The 21,118-nt window shown below is 35.6% G+C and overlaps 1 protein-coding gene across 8 annotated transcripts in view; it reads right to left on the bottom strand.

The window, feature by feature from the left end:
* Window positions 1-943: 943 nt before the first annotated feature.
* The window catches only part of USP25 (ubiquitin specific peptidase 25), a 128,475-nt gene continuing 108,300 nt past the window's right edge, over window positions 944-21,118 (bottom strand). For 3 of the 8 annotated variants that reach the window (XM_053918258.2, XM_053918259.2, XM_053918257.2), the window contains 4 exons: window positions 16,418-16,497; window positions 12,611-12,734; window positions 9,687-9,882; window positions 945-9,374 (listed from right to left, as the gene is read on the bottom strand). In XM_053918258.2, the coding sequence (XP_053774233.1) occupies window positions 9,202-9,374; window positions 9,687-9,882; window positions 12,611-12,734; window positions 16,418-16,497 (573 nt within the window). In that variant the 3' untranslated portion in view covers window positions 945-9,201. Of the gene's footprint in view, window positions 9,375-9,686; window positions 9,883-12,610; window positions 12,735-16,417; window positions 16,498-21,118 lie in introns of all 8 variants that reach the window. The other 5 variants (XM_053918264.2, XM_053918261.2, XM_053918263.1 and 2 more) reach the window with 3 other exon arrangements.

The raw sequence follows: 21,118 nt of genomic DNA on the forward strand, positions 1-21,118 counted from the left end.
CAACTATTTCCAGCGTTTGAACAATGGATAGTGTGAAGTTGCAATACCTGGGGGTGTTGAAGCACTCCAGGTCACCTCCCTGGAGACACTGTCAAACATGAGATGTGGCAAGTGCAACCAAAAAAGGAAGCTTTCTTATTGGATGGAATTTCCAGGACTATTGAAGGCATGCTAAGGTTCCAAACTGTTGCACTTAGTTTTTATTTTTCTAAGAAATTAAATTGCTTCTTTGAAAAGTGATTCTTACATATTTCTTAAATAATCAATTTTTAATGATTGTTAGTCCAAATTTTAAATTGTGTGTTGTGTGGAAGTGTGAGCCTAATTTTCATAATTATTGGGAGTGGTGGGGACAATTATAAGTAGTACTCCATTGCCTTTCAAACCTTAGGCTTGCGATTTAAGAGCGCCAGCTTTCAAAATAAGGACCAGGCAGAAAATTTTGCTATTTTTCACTTAAATGTATCAGTTTTGTTAACATAAATGTTATATTGATATTTTATCATTTTAAAATTAATATATTTTTACAGTTTCAAATAGCAATAGTTGTAACTGCCCCAAACAAAAGCTCCTTTAGGTCCTCAATAATTTTTGAGTGTGAAGAGGTCCTGAGACCAAAAATTTCACAGCTACTGTTCTAGATCAATAATATTCCATTGGAAACATTTTTTTCAAGGGGGAAAAAAGCTCATTCATAAACACCACAAAACCATTAAAACACATGGAGATACCTAGAATTAAAAACAAATGAAAATAATTTTAAAACTCTACTATGGAACATATTAATATAATAAAGAAGCAATATTCTTCTTAGATAAGATTGAATTATGTAAAAATGCCAAAATTATTCTGAATAACAATCTGTGTAAGCCAATGTAATTGCAATAAAAATGTCAGTAGAATTTTTATTTGAGTGAAAATTGAATACTTCTAAAATTTATCTGTAAAAGTACAGAAAATTCTGGAAAAAATAGGTATTAAGGGTGTGTTGGGGAGTAAGCACTTGACTTAGACGGGAAAACATATATGTTACATATAAAACATTTTAAATTAATGTTAAAACAATAGTAATTAAATCAGTAATGGTAGTGAATAGACAAAACAATGGAACTGAATAGAGTGTTTATAATATCAAATATAAAAATTTATTATCTGGTGGAGATCACAGTCTAGATCAGTAAGGGAAAATAATTATTATTTCCGTAAGTGGTATTAGACAACTAGATAATCTTGGCAGAAGTTTGTGACTCTTTACCTCACCCCTTAAATTATTTAATATAATTTTCAACTGCATTATAGACTGACATAAAAACAATCATAAAAATATCAGAAGAAAATATGGATATTTTTATAATCTTGGACAGGGAAAATTCTTCCTAAACATGTTATCAAAGGCAGATATTATAAAGCAGGTCAACAGATCTGATTAAAATTTAAAAGTCATAAAGAAATATTATAAATAATAAAATGACAGAAGAAAAAAAATACTTGCAATGTGTGTAATAAAAGATTAATGATTCCTAACATGAACCATAGCAAACTTATAGACATGAACTCCCACAAGAAAAAGTGAAAAGAGCATAAGAAGGTATACAATATACAATAAAGAGAAACAGCCATTACCGTTTTGAAGTATATTCACTTTCACCAAAAATAAAAATAATACAATAAACTTTTGGCTCTTACTGAACAATTAAAATACTGACAATATTCTATGTTGTTGACCTTGTGAAGAAACACACTGTCATACACTAGTGGTGGAAATGTACACTGGCATCGTTCTGGTAAAATAGTTGGACAATTTAACTCCAAATTTTAAATCTGTATACTCAGTAACTCGGAAACTATACATCTAGAAATTGAGTAGAAAGATGAAAGAATAAATGTAGTCTACACACAGACATAAGCAGCAGCCTACACTGTATGTTCATGAATGAACTTCCCTTATAATCAAATACTGTAGACTAGCAAGACAGGTAGATTGATACATACTTCCTGAAATATGTGTTGATTGCATTTTTGCTTTATGAAACTCACGTGCTAGTTGTGTGTGTGTGGACATGCGCACATGCATAGAAAGATGTCTAGAGGCACCAGCAAAACGTGTTGGGTCTGCTGCTGGGTAGACAGATGAATTTGGGTAGATTACTACTTTTGTGTCACTACATACATTTTGTTTTATGTTCACACTGCCTGGCAGATTATTATGTGGCATGCATGCAGAAAACTGTGTGGGTAGGCATGGATTCATATTATATCCCCATTCTCCACTGCTGATTTTAATAATAAAGCATTACATAGCATCATAGAAATGTCTCATTTGATAGAAAAGAGCAACAAGATTTCAATCTAGCACATTTACTCTTGATGTCCCAGAGATAGTTTACAAATATATTTCTGAATATTTAGCATTTTAGGGATTAACATATTGGATACAAAGAAACCTTTGAGAGGAACTAGTGTGTTGGTTCTTTACCTATTGTCTCGCAGCTCCAATTCAGGTCCGCCTTTCTATCCTCTGTCCAATGGAGCTCTGAGATGCTGGTGCTGGGACCCTGCAAACTGCATTTTCTTGACCCCTTTGCTGCATTCCGTTTAGGTTCTGCCAATAAGAAGTTCTACTAGAGGATAGTTGGTAGGGAAACAAGATTTACTTCTCAGTCTTTGCCTGCTGGTCCTACCAGTGTTGATCTAATAGTGTCCGTTGATTGCAGTCTTCAACTACTTTAAGAACTTCTAGAACTATCTTCATTGCATCCCTCCAAGGTAGGAAGAACAGTTAAGTTAGGTGGTGGATTTCCTCAGACTGAGCAACAACTCCATGGGGACTTGGAGCTCCAAGTTTCTGGTAACCCCAACTTATGTTACCTTTTGTTTCTCTACCCCTAGGAGTGGCTGCATCCTGCAGCCAGAATCTCTGGGTTACCTTCTAAAGTCTCTACCATGTCTCCTCGGTTGAAATACCTGGTGCAGGCTTCCCGGATTGGACACATGCTGCTGGAGGTGCTATCTGATGCGGTGAAGTGGTTCGTGGCAGGGTCAAGATAGACACACAAATGCTGAAGGCCAGCGCGCTCAGGTCAGCACTCTGGACCGTGTGTGTGAATGTTCCCTCCCGGGTATCAGTAGAGGAAGATGCTCCTGTCAGTAAGGGGCTGGGGCATCTCTGTCCAACAGAACTTTCTGCAACAATGGAAATATTCTAAAACACATTGTCTGATAGGATAGCCGGCAGTCACATTGCCATTGGGCATTTGAAGTGTGACTAGCATAAGTAATTTTATTTGGTTTAAACTAAAATAGCTACATGTGGGCCATGGCCATCACATTGGACAATGGTCTAAGGTGACTGGAGGGCTGGAGAACCTGCAAGAGTTCACCTCTATGAAGTTACTGAATATTTTAAAAGGTATCGGGGGTTACAAAAACAAGAGATACTGTCTTCCTCTAAAGAAGCTCAGTCCAGCAATGGAAGACAGACATGTAGAAACTTTTTGAAAGATAATTCTGCTAACCATGTGGAAGATGGATTGTAGGAATAAGGTCAAATAGAAGGCACTAGGGGCCAAATCCAACCATGCAAGTTTAAAGATGAGACCTCATCAGCAGTAGAAATTAAAGGGATACATGAGTAAGTATTAAAAAGTTTGACCTGTTGCCCTGGCTGCATGGCTCTGCTGGTTGGAGCCTTGTCCCATATATTGAAAGGTATGGGACGATGCTGGTTTGATCCCTGGTCAGGGCATATGCCTAGGATGCAGCTCTAGTCCTTGGATGGGACATATAGGGAAGCAACCAATTGATTATTTCTCTCTCTCTCTAAAAATCAATGGAAACATGTCCTCAGGCAAGGATTAAAAGAAACAAATATTGACCTGTTCACATTGGTAATCAATAGGAAATAAAAGAAGAATTGATAATTTCCCACTTTTGGATTATTATATAAACAAGTGAATATATGAGAATCAGGCTTGGGAATAAGTGATGAATTCAGGTTTGGACTGTAAGTTTGAAGTGCCTGTGAAACTTGCACTTCCAAGTTTGTATGTATGTTAAACTAACAACTGGAAGTATATATGGACCTAGATTTCACAGGGAAGGCTTGCTTAGAAACACAGATTTTCAAATCAGCATGTAGGCAGGGCAGGAAGACAAGGCAGTAGACATGCCCACCCAGGAAAGGTGAAGAGTTACAAGAGGTCTTGACAGCAGTGATATTTAGGGAACAGAAAGAAAATGACAAGGAATGCAAGTAGGAATTAGAGTAGCTCAGAAAAGCCTGCCTCAGGAAGGCAGGGATTTTAAAAATCAGGAGCAACAGTAACCAAGTGACAAGTATAAAAAGGGCCGACAATTACTAAACACTATGTGGCAGAGATTACCTAAGTGTCTTACATATAGAAACCCATTTAATCTTTTAAGAATCCTGGAAAGTGGGTCATACTGTAACTCTATTTCATAGATGGAGAAACAGGCACAGAAAGGTCGAGCTCACTCAAGGTCCACATGCAGCTCGCCGAACCAAGATCCAGGACCCAGGCACTCCGGTTCTAGAGCCTGCACTCTTAAACTACTCAGGAGAGAGAAGTCCAGTCAATTAAACACAGAAAAGCACGTACCAAAATAAGTATGCTCTATGGCTGAGGGCCAATCAGTAACCCCCCTGCCTTTTCATGTGATACAGACTGAGGTGAAAAAGCAAGTTTCTCCACCTGAGTGCTTTAGCTAGGTTCAACTAGTCTCCCAGGGTAGGGCCACAGGTCAAGTCGGAGAAACACTTACCAGATGTCCTTAAAGTCTTTTAAGAACCCACATGACAGGACTGCTTACATGCTTTGGATGCACGACGAGGGTGAAGAATTCTAGCCTTGAACAATGATAAAAAAAAAAGAATACTAGCCTAGCTCTAGATTACTGAAAAAACGAGAGGATCACTCACTAAAAGGCAAATATTGATGTTGTACGGGCCTTAGGCTAGTACAAGGCAAAAAAAAGAGAACTTTTTGAATTAATTTTGTAGAAAAGCAATTGTCTCAAAATAAAGGATGTAATTTAAAAGTATAAGTTCATGTTATATTACATTTATATTCTCCGCATAACATTGGATTTTCAATAATGTCCATCCCCTTACCACATCCTGGTTAACTAATAATTGCCTGTAAGTTTACAGGTACAAAGAAGAAAAGTTGAATGGGGGGATCCTATCCAATGTCCTCACTTTTCTTAGTAAAGCAAAGACATCATCCTGTTTTTACTGGAGCTGGCACTGAATGGGAGATTGAGAATAACAGCGAGGGGTTGAAATAGTCATTGAGAAAACCTGTATATGGAATGAATGAGGATTTCTGAAATTCTGGTGTGTGTGCATGTGTATATGCAATTATGTACATAGTTCCGTCAATCATGCCTTATTTAAGTAGTGTTGTATTATTTATTAGTATTTGATTATAAGTCACGTCTATCAAAGCTACTTAGAAAAAGTACTAGAGGCTAGAAACTACAGGAGGGGTAAAGAGAAAGGATATATAAAATAGATGACATCTCATTTTTGTAAAAGCAGTAACTCTCTTCTCCCAATCCATCCCCCCCCACCTAAAAAACCCACTACTGCTTATGTCTGTTCACTGTATAGGGTAACATCACCCAAACATGGAGGAGTGTGTGGCCACTAGGGTCAACAGTAGTGCCTCCAGGCTGGGGGTGAGGTGGAGAATGGAAAAGGGATGTGGAGTAGGTAAGAATAAAAACACTAGCAAAATAGAAACAGATCCATGATATAATGTTAAGTAAAACTAATGAAATAAACACATGAACACGGACAAGTCAACAAGGACTCCTGCATTCATTTGACAAAGGTCTGTTCAATAAAAACACGCTGAACTGATTAGGTGAATGCTTTGTCAGCAGTGTCTAATTGATATGCTATAACTCTAATAGAGTTTTTAGCATCAAGTGGAAGTTAAAGAAAACAATAAAGCAGATATAAGAACAGAACTATAATCCTGAGGCTAAAGGAGAGAGGCTAACAATCAAATTTTTGTTTTTGAAAGGGAGAAACGTGAACTGGGCCTTCACATACTGTTATGGACAAAACTGTGTGTCCTATCTGCCTACCAAATTCGTATGTTGAAGCGGTCACCCACAGTGTGACTGTATTGGAGGGACAACCTTTAAAGAGGTAATCAGGGTTAAATGAGGTCATCAGGGTGGGCTCTAATCCAGCACCACTGGTGTCCTCACAGGAGGAGGAAGAGACGCCAGGGCTGCTTGCGTGCAGAGAAGGGGCCGTGTGAGGACAGAGCGAGAGGGCGCTCTGCCAGCCAAGGAGAGGCCTCAGGAGAGAACTAAACCTGTCAACACCTTCATCTTGGACCTCCAGCCTCCAGAACTGTGAGGAAATAAATTTCTGCTTTTTAAGCCAGTCTATAATGTTTTGTTAAGGCAGCCCTAGCAAACTAATACATGTACTTTGGATAAAGTTATCATGGGCAGAAATGATATTTAATCAGTGTAATTTTATATATATATATATATTTTTTTAATGGAGGGTTACCTCCATTAAAGGGTATCCCTCCTTGCTTCTCCCAAGCATCAGAGTGACTGTACTCTTGGAAAAGGACTGGAGGACCCAGAGGCAGAAATCAACAACTCTGTATCATAAAACAAAGACACTGACCTAGAGAATCAGGGAGAGAAACCACCTTGGTCTCAAATTTAAACTAAGGAAAATAATTTTTAATCACTTCTTTGAAATTACAAGTGAGGGAAATAAGAAAATCTTCCAACAAACAAAGGATCATAAGTAAATGGAAATTAAATAGCATCAGTGTAAGATGTGGAAAGTGTTCGTAGTTTTATTCAGTGCTGCGGTTCTCAAACTTTAGCAGACGTCCAAATTGCCTGAAGGACTTGATAAAACATAGATCCCTTGAAGAGCTTCTGTATCAGCAGTCTGGTGTGGGACTCGGAAATTTCCAGTTCTAACATGTTTCCAGATGCTGCTGAAGCTGCTGGTCTGAGACTACATTTTGAGAACCACTGATTTGGGTATGGTCATTACAGTATTTTAATGAATCTGAAAAGTATCAGTGGGGTCTCATAGGTCACTCATGGCTACAGTCTCCCTAAGCCCTGTGTTTAAAATTTCCTACAAGTCTTAAGTTCTATTTGAATTGCTCCTTCTATTATTTCAAAATATCATCTTTAGGGAGCAGGAAGGGAAAACTATAGTAATCAAAATAAGTCACTTATGCCACAGACAGCAGTTTTATGAGGTTCCAAGTTTTAAATTACTGCCTGTAAGTTATATTTAGCCCAGTAAATAATATAAGGACATTTTATTGACCTAAACCTTAAAACTAGATTAAAGCTGATATAAAACAAGTGGTTTCTCCAGGTCTTGAAAAAGGTTACTTCTGTAACTTCCAGTTCATTACTAGGAATGAATGAACTGGCTTTTAGAAACAAGGTAAATACAACAATGAAACTTACCTTCAGCACAAGAGCCACATACAATTCTCTGGATGTGGCCTGTGAAAGGAGTAACTTCCACGTGGTGTGTGAGCGCTTTGTGTCTCAGAGTCCGCTGCACACACAACACAAACCACCTTACTGGTCCGGCTGAACGTCACCAAATACTGAGGATGATTTACAAAAGCTTTGATGATCCGTAGAAAGTCCCTAAAGTTTTGACAGAACTTAAAAACCAATGCAGAATATGAATTCTGCTCAAGTAGAGAATATAAAATCTAAACCAAAACACATTTTGATAGCTATGATATGCAAAATTTATATTTACAACGGAAATAGTATCAAATCCTTGTCATTAATACCTTAGCAGTACATTGATACCTTTACAAGGAGCATCATATAACAATTTAATAGTTTCTTTTTCCTCCTTTATCCAGGATCTTTTGTGAGAGGCACTTATAAAGAGCACTTTTGGCGACGCTGTAACATACATACACATAAAATAATGGTATATTTTACTATGCTAACAAAGTATTGTTTATAAAGAAATTTTTATAAATTCAAAAATAGGTTGTTGGTAATGTGATTACCTTTAAAGCATTGATTTTCATTCACAATATTATTTCATCAATCTTAAACAGAAGTTCCATCTATAAAATGTTCTACAGCCTTTTCCTTTTTGAAAAGGAGGTAAAAATAGCAGGTAAGATACTCATAAATTCTAGGTAAACAATGTCAACCTCGTGTCACAGCACTGATTAGTAGAGAACATTTTCAATTACAGTGGCGTACAATTCACAAAAACAGAACGGTTACACAACGCAAAGCACCGCCTCCGTTGTGAAGACTGTGCGCGCGCCTGTGTGTATCGCGTGTGTGCACATGTACACAGTTCTTACAAGTTCCACTAGTAAATAGCCCTTATTCAAGTATTTTTTTTTCTGGTACCTCTTGAAATAATCACCTTGCTATACTATTTGTAAATACATAAGAAAATAAAAGTTTAATCTAAGAAAAGGTTAAAAGTTTCAGTGTGGTTGGCTTAGCCACTCACTTTATAGTGAAACCCTGATTTGAATTCAAAACAGGTTTAGGTGCCATATTAAGTTTAACAACTTAGTCAAAAATATATATATATTTAAGTGTCAGATATTTAGTAAATATCTAATATGCTAACATTTGATTAAAATCAAAAGTTTGTATTAATCTATTTATCACCAATCTTAATCCCCAAAATTCATTTATATATTATAACTAAAATAATACACTGATATATAATATACCTGCTAACAAACAAATAGGTAGCCATAAATAAAACTTTATTCTTTAATTCCATTTACAAGCTACCAAATATGATGTATCATACACAGTGCTGAACACTTAAATGGCTGTAGTCATGGAAGGATCCAGACTAAATGAAACTGTAGATAAAGATAAAAGCAAAGTAATACTGTAACATAAAAGTGGCAAAAACATGGTTTCGCCACGATGAAATCACTCAGATCTGTAATTATACACGAGTGCTGATGAAAACACAGTCCGAGCGCCATGCGATTCTCAGGTTTATTGTTTGCAGTCCAGCTAAAATCTTATAGTTATTTTGCATTTTGCAGTCATTAAAATAAAAAAATGTTAAAAATGATAGCAGCAACAAGCAATTCCTGTGACAGGAAGGCAAGGGTTAAAACTAAAAAAAAGTTTATACAGTGTGTTTAGGGAAGAGTGTGCTGTTCATCTTCCATCAGCAGGAGTTCGACTGAGGGACAACATGATTTGGGCAAATCGCTCACACAGTTCGTGCGTGGAATAGGGAGGTATCTTCGGTGGCTCCTGGAAACCTTTAATCTCTGTAGAACAATCAAGCAGTTTTGGCAGGAAATCTGTCAGCTTCTCTTGGAGGTTTGCTGCAAAATACAAATAGAGGTAACAAATAGAGAGCCAGTTCGAGAAAATTACCATCTTCAACAAGATTTATAAAACGTGAAGTAGCCAGTTGATGATTCATTTTAAAATAGATAAAACAATGACCATTTTGAGGGAAGAGATGAAAGATAAATGGCAATGGTAGAATTCATAGCTTAATTTGTAAATAAGAAAAAAGGGAATACTGTGAATATTACTGAATATAAAAAATGATACAAATAAATATAACATTTACTTCTAACTGCTTTATATTCCAACCAACTCAGATGCCCACTACCATTGTTTAAACTTACATTCCATTTCTTGTCCAAGGTAAGAACACCATCGATTTCTCATATCTTCCACAGCAAGTATATCTTTCTCTTCCATTTCATCCACCAGTAACAAGGGCAAAAATGGGACAATAAACTCATTCATAATAATCAGACCATTGTTTACTTCGCAGTCCTCTCCAGATTCAAACAGTTCTGCTGCTTGCTCATTTAATTTCTTAATAAAATGAGGAAAAAAAAACAGGTTTGTTTCCTTATTTAATGAAATAAAAATACCTGTAATTGTAAATACTGAAGACAACATAATAAATATGTCCACAAACAGTATTAGAACAAATGGCAATCAAGAAAAAATAATCTCAGCCTGTTCTAGCTAGTAGGCAAATCTCTTGGAAGAAACTATAACAGAAATAAGAGAAAAAAGAAGTGGGGAAAATACTGTCATGTTTTTAAACTTCATGTTCATTTTATATTGATCATCATGATAGGGGTCAATTTTTATTTATTTTCCAGGGATGAACTTCCCCCAATACTAAAATTTAATAAGCACTGAAAGTAATTTAAAAATAAAGAAATTCAAACTCCATATTAATTTAAAAAAACCTCTTTATCGTCTCCATAAATGTCAACTGAATAAGAAGGGCTATATTCCTTGGTATAAAGATATAAAGGCAAACAATTAATTCATTTATCCCTTCAAAAAATTCCTACTGAGTTCATGCCACGTGCCAGCAACTGCTCTAGATGCAGGCGCACTCGAGTGATCAATACAGAGCCCTTTCACGAGCTGAGTGTGGTATAGGGACCAGGGGGCTTTTTCTGTGAAGGACAGGATAGGAAATATTTAGGCTTTGAGGGCCATATTGTTTCTGTTGCAATTACTCAACCTTGCCATTGTTCCACAAAGGCAGCCATATAAAATACATAAATGAGCATTTTTGTATTGTTTATGCTATTAAAATTGTCCTGGTTTTGTTTTCTCTCCCTCTGCCCATCTCTACCCAGCCCCAGGCCCTCCCCTCCTTCACTCATTCTCCATATCGGGGTCCGTGTCCAGGGGTCATACGGGTCATGCATAAATGCTCTTCGACTAGTCCCTTCACCATCTTTCATCCAGTCCCCCTTCCCTTCCAGCAACCGTCAGTCTGTTCCATGTATCCATGCTTCTGTTTCTGTTTTGTTTTCATCAGTTTATGTCATTCATTAGATCCCATATATATGTGAGACCATGCGGTATTTGTCTTTCACTGACTGGCTTATTTCACTTAGCATGATATTCTCCAGATCCTTTGAGCATGGCTGTGTCTTAATAAAACTTTATTTACAAAAACAAGTGACAAGCTGGACTGCAGGCCAAATGTGCTGACCCCCTAATGTAGAACATAGAAATTCTTAAGATAAGAAATACAGATATAAGAGACAGATAAGGAATACAGAAAGAGCTCTAATATTTAAGGATTTAGGTTTGAAATCTTATGTTTATAGCATGATAAATATGATTTTAAAATCATCATAGTTTTAAGCTGAATTTAAAATCCAAGAATTGTATTATTTTTATGATTATATGATTCTTGTGCAATTTATCTTTAGTTAGGTGAAAGGCTTATGTTAAAAATCTAACTAAGGCCACCGACTAATTATCTAATCCTGAGCAAATAAGTATCTCTTAGCTTCAGTTTCGCTATTTGAAAAATGATACCATTACCTTCCTTATATAGTGGTTATGAAGGTTAAATAAGTTAAGTCTTGAAGTATCTACAATACTATAATTTTTATAATATGCATTCTCTTTTTTTATTGCTGTTCAGTTACAGTTGTCCCGCCTCTCCTCTCATTGTCCTGTGCATTCTAAGACATATCATTATTATCTTTGAATTTAACATTAAGTTTGGCATGATCAGGTTTGCTCTCAGAAAATCCTGGCAGTGCTATGTACTGGAGGATAGACTGGGAAGTAGTAGTTGAAGTCAAGAGGGTAAGAACTTCAACTGCGGCAAAAGTACAACAGGCAAGAAGAGGAGTGTAGAGAAGATGCTGGAACAAATGGAAGTCAGGCAGCTTTGACAGCTCTACAGTTTCCTTTCTACTCATCCAATATAGTGCATTTCTGGTGCCAAAAAAAAGCCCACAAAGATTTTTAACAGCTTATAAGAACAATATTTCAGCACAAAGACAGTAAAAACATTTGAGGAACAAACTAATGACTGAATTAAAAAACGCAGTGTGCCCCTGCGCACTACCGTGATCACAACGCCCCCCTGACGTAGGCACACCCAATCCACTGCCGGCCGCACAGCTCAGGACGAGCCTCATTGTTTTTCTGGGGTCGTAGTAATCCCTCATGCTCTATGTAGCCTCTCCTCTCCCTCGAAAAGGGTGTGGCAGAGTGATGAAGAAATCTAGACATAAACATGTAATCATTCTGATCTCATTTTAAGAACATTTATGGTTTATCATATGTAATACTTAGGTTCCATGGAGAAGACGAGATAAAGAACTTAGTGTATTCTCTCATTTTAAGGGAGCAGGCCTATTACAGACATCATCGTGATTCTTACCCCATCAGAGTTTATAGAGTCAATCGCTCTCATCTATCTGTCTGGGTACTTTGCTCAATGTAAGAAAAAAGATGGAGTAAACAAATAAGCCAGTCAGAGAAAGACAGATACCATAAGGTTTCACTCATATATGGAATCTACTGAACAAACTGAACCAAAAAGCAAAACAGAAACAGACTCACAGATGGAGAGCAGATGTCGGCTAGTGGTGTTCGGGTTAGGGGGTGGAAGGATTGAACAAAAAGGAAAAAGGGCCCATGGACATGGACAACAGTGTGGTGATTGCTGGGCGGGGGCGGGGGAAGGGGTGTAAGAGGACTGAATGGAAATGGGAAAAATACAATAAAGATTAAATTAAAAAACAAATATTATATGCATTCAACTTACTAGTAAACATTCCCTTCTATAATGTGATATCAACTCTTCATCATGTCCTCTGTAGGGGCCTTTGGACAAGAGTTCTTTGTTATTCTGGTAAGCACAGATAAGGAACAGCAAGGAATCTATATAACTTGAAAATTACAAGAAACATACAGCATTAGTATTGCATATAAAAAGTCAACTGTAATTATAAAACATTTTAAATATTTACATTTTGGTTATCTAGAACATTATAATAAAAGCTATCATCTGATGCATTGTAAAGCCTAAGAACCATGTTTTAAAAATAGATGCATTTGAACCCAGGAGATAGTTAGTTATGTCTTAAAAGTGAAATATAAAAAACAAAACAAACAAAGAAAAAAAACTGAGAGAAAAGGTCATAACTGATGAATTCAGGTAGTTCCTTTTGTCTGCTTTGGCATTTATTTTCCTGATGTCTTTCACTTAGATTCAAAATTCAGACTGACATGAAAGCCAATAAACTACTTGTTTAGTATAATGTCATTTTTTTGTGTGAAAGGCAGAGTGTTATTTTGTTTTCTGATCACATCATTTGGTTCATTCAGTGACTATGTGGTCAGGTTTCTTTTCTATGCCACAGGCACGGTTCCAGTCACTGAGAAAAATTTAAAGGCAGAAGAATCTCTAAGGGAGATGGGTGAAGTAAAAAAGGGAAAGAATGCTTTTAAGTCTGGGAAACCTAATAGGATGAGAAGAAACAACAGAAAAGGCTGAAAGGGTAGAGCTTTGTATAGTACTTAATACAAATAGTATTAATTTGTTATAATGATCAAGTCCAGATATTATGAAGTTCAAACTAGTATTCATAAAGGGAGGAGAGAAAAAATGTTTGAGTGTTGTATTTGCCTTTAAACTAATTACCTTTCTCCTAATATGCTACAGGAAAAAATACATACAGATATAGATTTCTATAACCAAAATGTGAAAGATATTTTAAGGTATCTCCAGTGTGTTACTTTGTCCAATCATAACTTTCATAAAAATGGAAGATCTTAAAAAGTGAAAAGTTACAAAACTCTAGGGTGAACACTCAGTCAGTGTCATTGTTTTTTGTTCAACTTCATGTGTTCAGATATAATTCAATTCTATACTCCAATGGTTAAATGTAGAATTATGCAGCTGTATGATTTGTAAAAATCAAATTATACCCATGAAACTGTCTTGAAAAAATAGGTTATTTTATACATTTATTAAAACTGGCTTCTTCCAGAATTTATTTTTGAGAAAATCCAAAATTTTGAAACTTTATTTTGAAATAATATGGACACAATTTCAGCTAAAGATTTTTTGTTTCATTTATGAAAAAAGAAGTGACAGCAATATTGAATGTTATTTTATGCCACGAAGTCTAAATAGTTTGTTGGCACATCTACTTTCGCTTTCATAGCTATTACGTTTCCTGTTACAAAGGTCTCCCCTGAATGACATTCATATCTGGCCTCCTGGACCTGAGTCACTTCTCTGAGAAGAGCCTTGAAACCATGACTTTGTTCCAATTTTCTACTGAGGCACCCAAAATGTTCCATATTTTATCAACTTTCAAAGTTTTAAAATATATTTTATTTATAAAATACTTTTAAAGTCTTATAAATATATTTTCAAATGAATCAGAGTGAGAGTCAGCAGTCCATTTACCACGTTCTTATTTAAGAGAAAACTGGGTAGCCTGGCGGACTCCCTTTTTGTCTTCACTTATATTCCTTATACTCCTGTAAAATTATGGTTACTAAAAACATGACTTGACTTTACCACTCATAGAACTGACAATGACCTATCAATAAATATTCCATTCATGGCTTTAAAGTATTATGTTTTCATTAAAACCAAATTTGACAGAACCTACTGGCAATATTTTACATGTTGCTAGCTATGGTAACTGCTATAGTTAAAGCGACAAAATTAACATTTCTTTTTACATTACTCTGTAAATATTATTTGTCGCCATTACTGACTTTCCAGTCCATCCTGCCAATTTAACTAACACTTGCTATACTAGAATACTGACTATAGAACAAATATCTGAGATAAGGAAATTATAAAATTTCAACATATTTCCAAGTTATATCTTTTTAAAGACCTTTAATGGATGTTCACAAAAAAAAGCTAATATAGACACTATGCAGACAGCTATAAAGTGACAGCTTCCCCTTTTTAATTCTGAATGAGATAAATGAGTAACAGTTTTTGTGCTTAAATGATTTCATTGCATTATCCAGAAATACAGGGGTCTCTATTTTAATTTTTCTCCTCTAGTTAGTTGTGTGGCCACGACAAAGGTATTGCACTGGGGAGCCTATTTTCTTTTTTTTTAAACAATAGCATTTTGGTCTTAGACACTCTATTGAATTGTAGCATCATATTAATACTTTTCTCACATCAGTACAAACCTGAGAAATCCTAATGTGAGTTTAAATATTCTTTTTAAAATATATTTATTGATTATGCTATTACCGTTGTCCCATTTCACCCCCTTCACTCCATTCCATCTAAATATTCCTATTAAAGAAATAAAACCTTGATCAAAATAATAACTTACAAAATAGAGCTTATCAAAATAGTTTGTTTCAATGGCCAATGTGAAGTGAACTATGTTATAAATTATACAATAACTAGGACGTTAATAATTTGCATCCAAGTATTAATATTACTTTTTACTTTTGTAATAACTTGAACTGTGGGAGTGACAGCGTTTGCACTGTCCAGTGTACAGGGCGGCACTGCCCTGGAGAACCTCTGTAAGGAAGGAGGCGCTTTGTCTCTTGGCCAGTATGGTAGTTACTGTATGGAGCTGCGGAACATTCACCATGTGGCTAGTCTGACTGAGAAACTAAATTCTTAGTTTTAAAAAATTTAATTAAATTTTCACACATGGCCGGTGGCCACCACGTTGGAGATCGCAGCTCTGGAAGTAAAGGTCTAAGTTATCATTTAAGAAAAAATAATTTCATCACCTAGTGGGGAAAAGGGAAAGACAGAGGAGGGGGAAGGGAAAGGGGAAGGGAAGGAAGAAAGAATTCAATATACCTTTTACTTTGTAATATGGCACTATTTAAAATACAGCACTTTTTAAAACAAATCACTAGTCAAGTTAAGTTCATGTTAAACGATATAAAGAAATATATAGAGAAATAAGTAAATGCAAACTAGTGAGTAAATAAATCAATATACATCTTTTCTTCTTGGTAACAATTAAAATAGTAAATAATAATATTATAGCTTAAGTAGATGTTCCTTTAAACCACTTGCAATTTAAATTAAAAAAAAAACAATATAAAATGTTTGCAGTCACAATGTTCAGAAGAGATCAGTTTTCTACAGCTATATTTTTTTATAGTCATGGAAAGTTCAGGCCAAGACATAGACTGGAAAAATTATCTCTGAACTGAGGCACGGACTGGACCCAGAAGGAATGTGAAAAGGCAGGTGCCTGTGGGGAGATGTTAGGGAATACAGAGAACTCCATGTGCCGGCTACCCACACCTCCAACGTCCAGCAAACTTCTAGGCTTCTATTCAATGCTACCTCATCTGAAACTTCCGCTGTAGAATTTCAGAGCTGATACAAAGATACTGATACCAACCTCATAGATTTAATTTATAATAAAAAATACATTGTATGTAGGGTATATGAAACTCTCTGTATTAACTGTGTAATTTTTCTGGGAAATCTACAACTCTTTTAAAATAAAACATTTATGAAAAATATATAATGTGAACAAAATCTTTTCTATAGATAAGGTCATATCTGAATATTAAGCTCTTCTTTTCAGCTGTGTCCACTTTTCCTTACCTTTCTTTCTGAAAATTTTCCAGCCCGTTTATGAGATACATAGTTGTTTCCCTGAATTTCCTGTAATCCTGATGCCAATCCTGTAGGTGAAAGAAAGTATTAAAGGTTTACACAGGAACACATTAAAACTACAATGAAATCTCATCATAAAGTAATACACAGTTCTGATAAATTAATAGAAGCAAAGAGTTCAAAATTAAGATAAACTAGAGCTAAATCAGGGAGGGGAGTGTGGGGGAATGGGTGAAGAGGAGAGGGGGTAAGTACAAATAGGTTGTTACAGAATAGCCATGGGGATGTACAGTACAGTGTAGGAAATGGAGAAGCCAAACAACTTTTACACATGACCCACGGACATGAACAATGTTAGGGGGACTGCCTGAGTGAGTGGGGGGTGCTGGGTGTAGCAGGTAAAGGGGGAAAAATCAGGACAATGGTAATAGCATAATCAATGAATATAATTTTTAAAAGTCATGAGAAAAAATACAATAAATGTTAACTTAGAAAAGACTTCAGCCCTGGCTGGTGTGGCTCAGTGGATTGAGTGCTGGCCTGCAAACCAAAGGGTTACTGGCTGGGTTCCCAGGCAGGGCACATGTCTGGGTTGTGGGACAGGTCCCCAGTAGGGGGATGCTCGAGAGGCAACCACACATTGATGTTTCCCTCCTTCTCTTTCTCCCTCCCTTCCCTCCTCTCTAAAAATAAATAAATATAAATCTTTAAAAAAAAACCCAAAAGACTTTGATTTCTGACAAACAGGTTTACTTATTAGTAAAATAATAAACAAAAAGTATTAGACATTGATGAAAAATTAAACAACAAAGATTGCATTAGAAGACAACAGGCAGGATAATCAATCTGGTTATCTCTCGCTCTAAAATTCCTCAGTATAAAAAGCATATAATGAAAATACAGGGTAGGGTAAAAGTAGGCTTACAGTACACAAACCACAGAGTTTATTCTTGTATTATTATGTTTTAATTATTGTGTTATTTTCCATATGAATAACTCTAAACCTACTTTTGCCCCACCTTGTATTATATTTATATATCTATATGACACTAAATGTAGGAAGTAAATAAAGCTACTCTAATGTAACTCAAAGCTTGAAGACTATTATTTGATGAAGAATTTAAACTAAAAATAAGTTTTATCATAATGAATTTATTTAACCTTTAATTTTGTCAAATTTGTGTTTTCTTTTATTGTTTTAATTGAATTTATTGGGTTGATATTGTTTTACAAAACCAAACATGTTTCAAGTGTACAACTCAACAAAATGCCAGTCATCTGCACACTGCATCGTGCACTCATCACTCAAAGCTAAGTCTCTTTCCATCCCCATTTATCCCCCCTTAACCACCTCCACCTACCCTCACCCCCTCTTCCTCTCGCTATCGTCACACTGTTGTGTTCTAGGTGTTATATACATTTTTTTTTTTTTGCTTAATCCCTTCACCTTCTTTTATCAGCACCCCAACCCCTTCTCCTCTCTCAAAGAGTCAGTCTGTTCTACGCATCCATGCTCCCGTTTCTATTTCGTTCATTAGATTCCACATATAAGTGAGATCACATAGTATTTGTCTTTCTCTTAATGGTTTATTTCACTTAGCATAATAACCTCCAGGTCCATCCATGCTGTCACAAAAGGTAAGATTTCCTTTTCAATGGACACATAGTATTCCATCATGTAAATGTACCACTGCTTCTTTATCTGCTCATCTACTGATGGACACGGGCTGTTTCCAGATCTTTGCCATTGTTAATAATGCTGCAATGAACTTAGGGGTACATATATTCTTTGAAATTAGTGTTTCGGGTTTCTTTGGATATATTCCCAGAAATGGTATTGGTGGGTCAAAAGGCAGTTCAATTTTTAATTTTTTTGATGAAACTCCATACTGATTTCCACAGTGGCTGTACTAGTCTGCACTCCCACCAACAGTGCAAAAGGGTTCTTTCTCCACATTCTTGTCAGTACTTGTTGATTTATTGATGATAGCTATTCTGACAGGTATGAGGTGATATCTCCCTGTGGTTTTAATTTGCATGTCTCTGATGATTAGTGATGTTGAATATTTTTTCATATGTCTGTGGGACCTCTGTATGTCTTCCTTGAAGTGTCTATTCAGGTCCATTGTCCTTTTTATAAATTGCGATGTCTTTTTGGTGTTGAGTTGTGTAAATTCTTTCAACTTTTTGGAAATTAACTCCTTATTAGATCTGTTATTTGCAAATATGTTCTCCCACTGAGTTCCCTTTTCGTTTTGTTGATGGTTTGCTTTTCTGTGCAAAAGCTTTTTAGTTTGATGTAGTTCCATTTGTTTATTTTTTCCTTTGTTTCCTTTGCTCAAGGAGATATACCAGTAAACATACTGCTATGAGAAATGTCCAAAACTTTACTGCCTATGTTTTCTTCTAGGATTTTTATGGTTTCACAATGCAATTCCTATTAAAATACCAATGGCATAGCTCACAGATCTAGAATGAATATTCCAAAAATTTATATGGAACCACAGAAGACCCCCAAAAGCCTCAGCAATCTTGAGAAAGAAAAACAAAGTTAGAGGAAAAACACTACCTGATATCAAACTATACTACCTGGCCATAATAATTAACACAGCATACAGTGGCACAAGAACAGGCATATAGAAATCAATGGAATAGAAAAGGGAGCCCAGAAATAAACCCACGTCTTTATGGTCAATTAATATTTGACCAAGGAGGCAAGAATATACAGTGGGGTAAAGACAGTCTCTTCAACAAAAGGTGTTGGTAAAGTTGGACAGATACGGGAACAAAAATGCAACTGGACCAACTTACACCATACACAAGAATAAATTCAAAATGGATTAAAGACAAATTTGATTTTACATGCGGCCGGTGAATAGTCTATTCATCTGAGTCATAGTGAGAAGGACTGATGCATTCCACATTTCACTGCCCTACCTCCAAAAAGCCAGCGATAGGGCAAGTAATAGGACTAGACAATTCAGAACTGACATCCTAGAACTCCAGAAAACAACAAAAAAAATCATCATGATAATTTTTTAACTTAATAAAAATTGATTCAAGGAAAACCATAACTGCAATACAATATAGGAATAACCTAAGAGATATACTGATAATAAAAGTATTAAAGCTCTTATACACACATTTTTATAAGCAAATTAAAGTAAGAAACATACAGACCAGTTATTGACCAATTATATTCTCCCTGAATGTAAACCACTTTAATTTTTAAGTTTTTGAGGCATTATTTTTACACTGTTAGTAGACCTTAATAACAATAAAGGCAAAATTTGTTTTGCAAATATAAAGTTAGCATTCCTTGGAAAGTATTCAAGTTGCCACTTTATTGTCATTAGAATTGCCTCAGAAGTTATGAGTTAGTAAACTTTTTCTGTAAAAGGCTAGACAGTAAAAGTTTTAGGATTTACAGATTACTCAACTCTGACAGCTGTGTGAAAACACACATAAACAAATGGCTGTGTGTCAATAAAACTTTATTTATAAAAATAGATGGTAAGCTGGATTTGGTTTTCAGGTCAAGGTTTGCTGATCCTTAACTTAGAGTAAGACAAAGATGGTGAGATATAACAAAATCCAAAAGTATGTTATGTGAATACCTGTAAGATTTAATGGCTCTGCAGTTAGAAAAAAATATAACAAGTTTGTAGAATAAAAATATGCTGAATCCAGTCTGATGAAGCAACCCAGGGGAGGAACTGCAGAATCAAATCACAATTAAAAATTCAGTCCCATGGAACCTGAGTTTTGGGAACGGGGAAGAGTTAGCAACCAATTTGCTTGCCATCTGTGTCACGTGTCATGTGTCCATTGATTTGGGGCTATGTTCTTGATCTATTATGCTTTATTGTTCTAGTTTTCCTACTCTTTAAGTTAATATTTTTATAAACATAATAGTTATTATGTCTTTATTTCTAGTAAAATAAGCCTTCTTACTTTGTTCTTCTTCAAGAATGTCAGGACTAGACTGAGATCATTGCATTTCCATAAAATTTGATTCAGTCTATCAAGCTTCCTAAAACAACTTGCTAAAAGTTTGACAGAAACTGCAGTAAATCAATAAACCATTTAGGGGAATCCTGTCATCTTTTTAATACCCAGTTTTCCAAACATGATACATATTATTCATTTTTTAAAAAGATTTTATTTATTTATTTTTAGAAGGGAGGGAAGAGAGAAAGAGAGGGAGAGAAACATTAATATGTGGTTGCCTCTCACAAACCCCCTACTGGGGACCTGGCCTGCAACCTGACTGGGAATCGAACCAGTGACCCTTGGGTTCGCAGGCCCGAGCTCAATCCACTGAGCTACACCAGCCAGGACTACATATTATTCATTAATATAGGTCTTCTTTAATGTCTCCTAAAGTCATGCACATCTTTTGTTAAATTTATTTCCAGGTATTCCACAGTTTTGGCTGATATTGTAAATGATGTTACTTTTTAAAATTTATTTTCTGATTATTTGTTATTGGTATAAAAGAATAAAATTGATATTTGACATAGGTTTGCATGTTGCAAAGATCTCCTATTAGTTTGAATAAATTTATCTGTAGATTTTGTTTGTATTATATTGGTATAAAATTGAAAATAATAACGTTGTTTCTTCTTTTCCAATCTTCTATTTTTTGCTTAATTTTGTTGCCTTAGCCCTGCTTGAACCTTCAGTACC

Source organism: Desmodus rotundus, chromosome 2, assembly GCF_022682495.2.
Source record: "Desmodus rotundus isolate HL8 chromosome 2, HLdesRot8A.1, whole genome shotgun sequence".
NCBI lineage: Eukaryota > Metazoa > Chordata > Mammalia > Chiroptera > Phyllostomidae > Desmodus > Desmodus rotundus.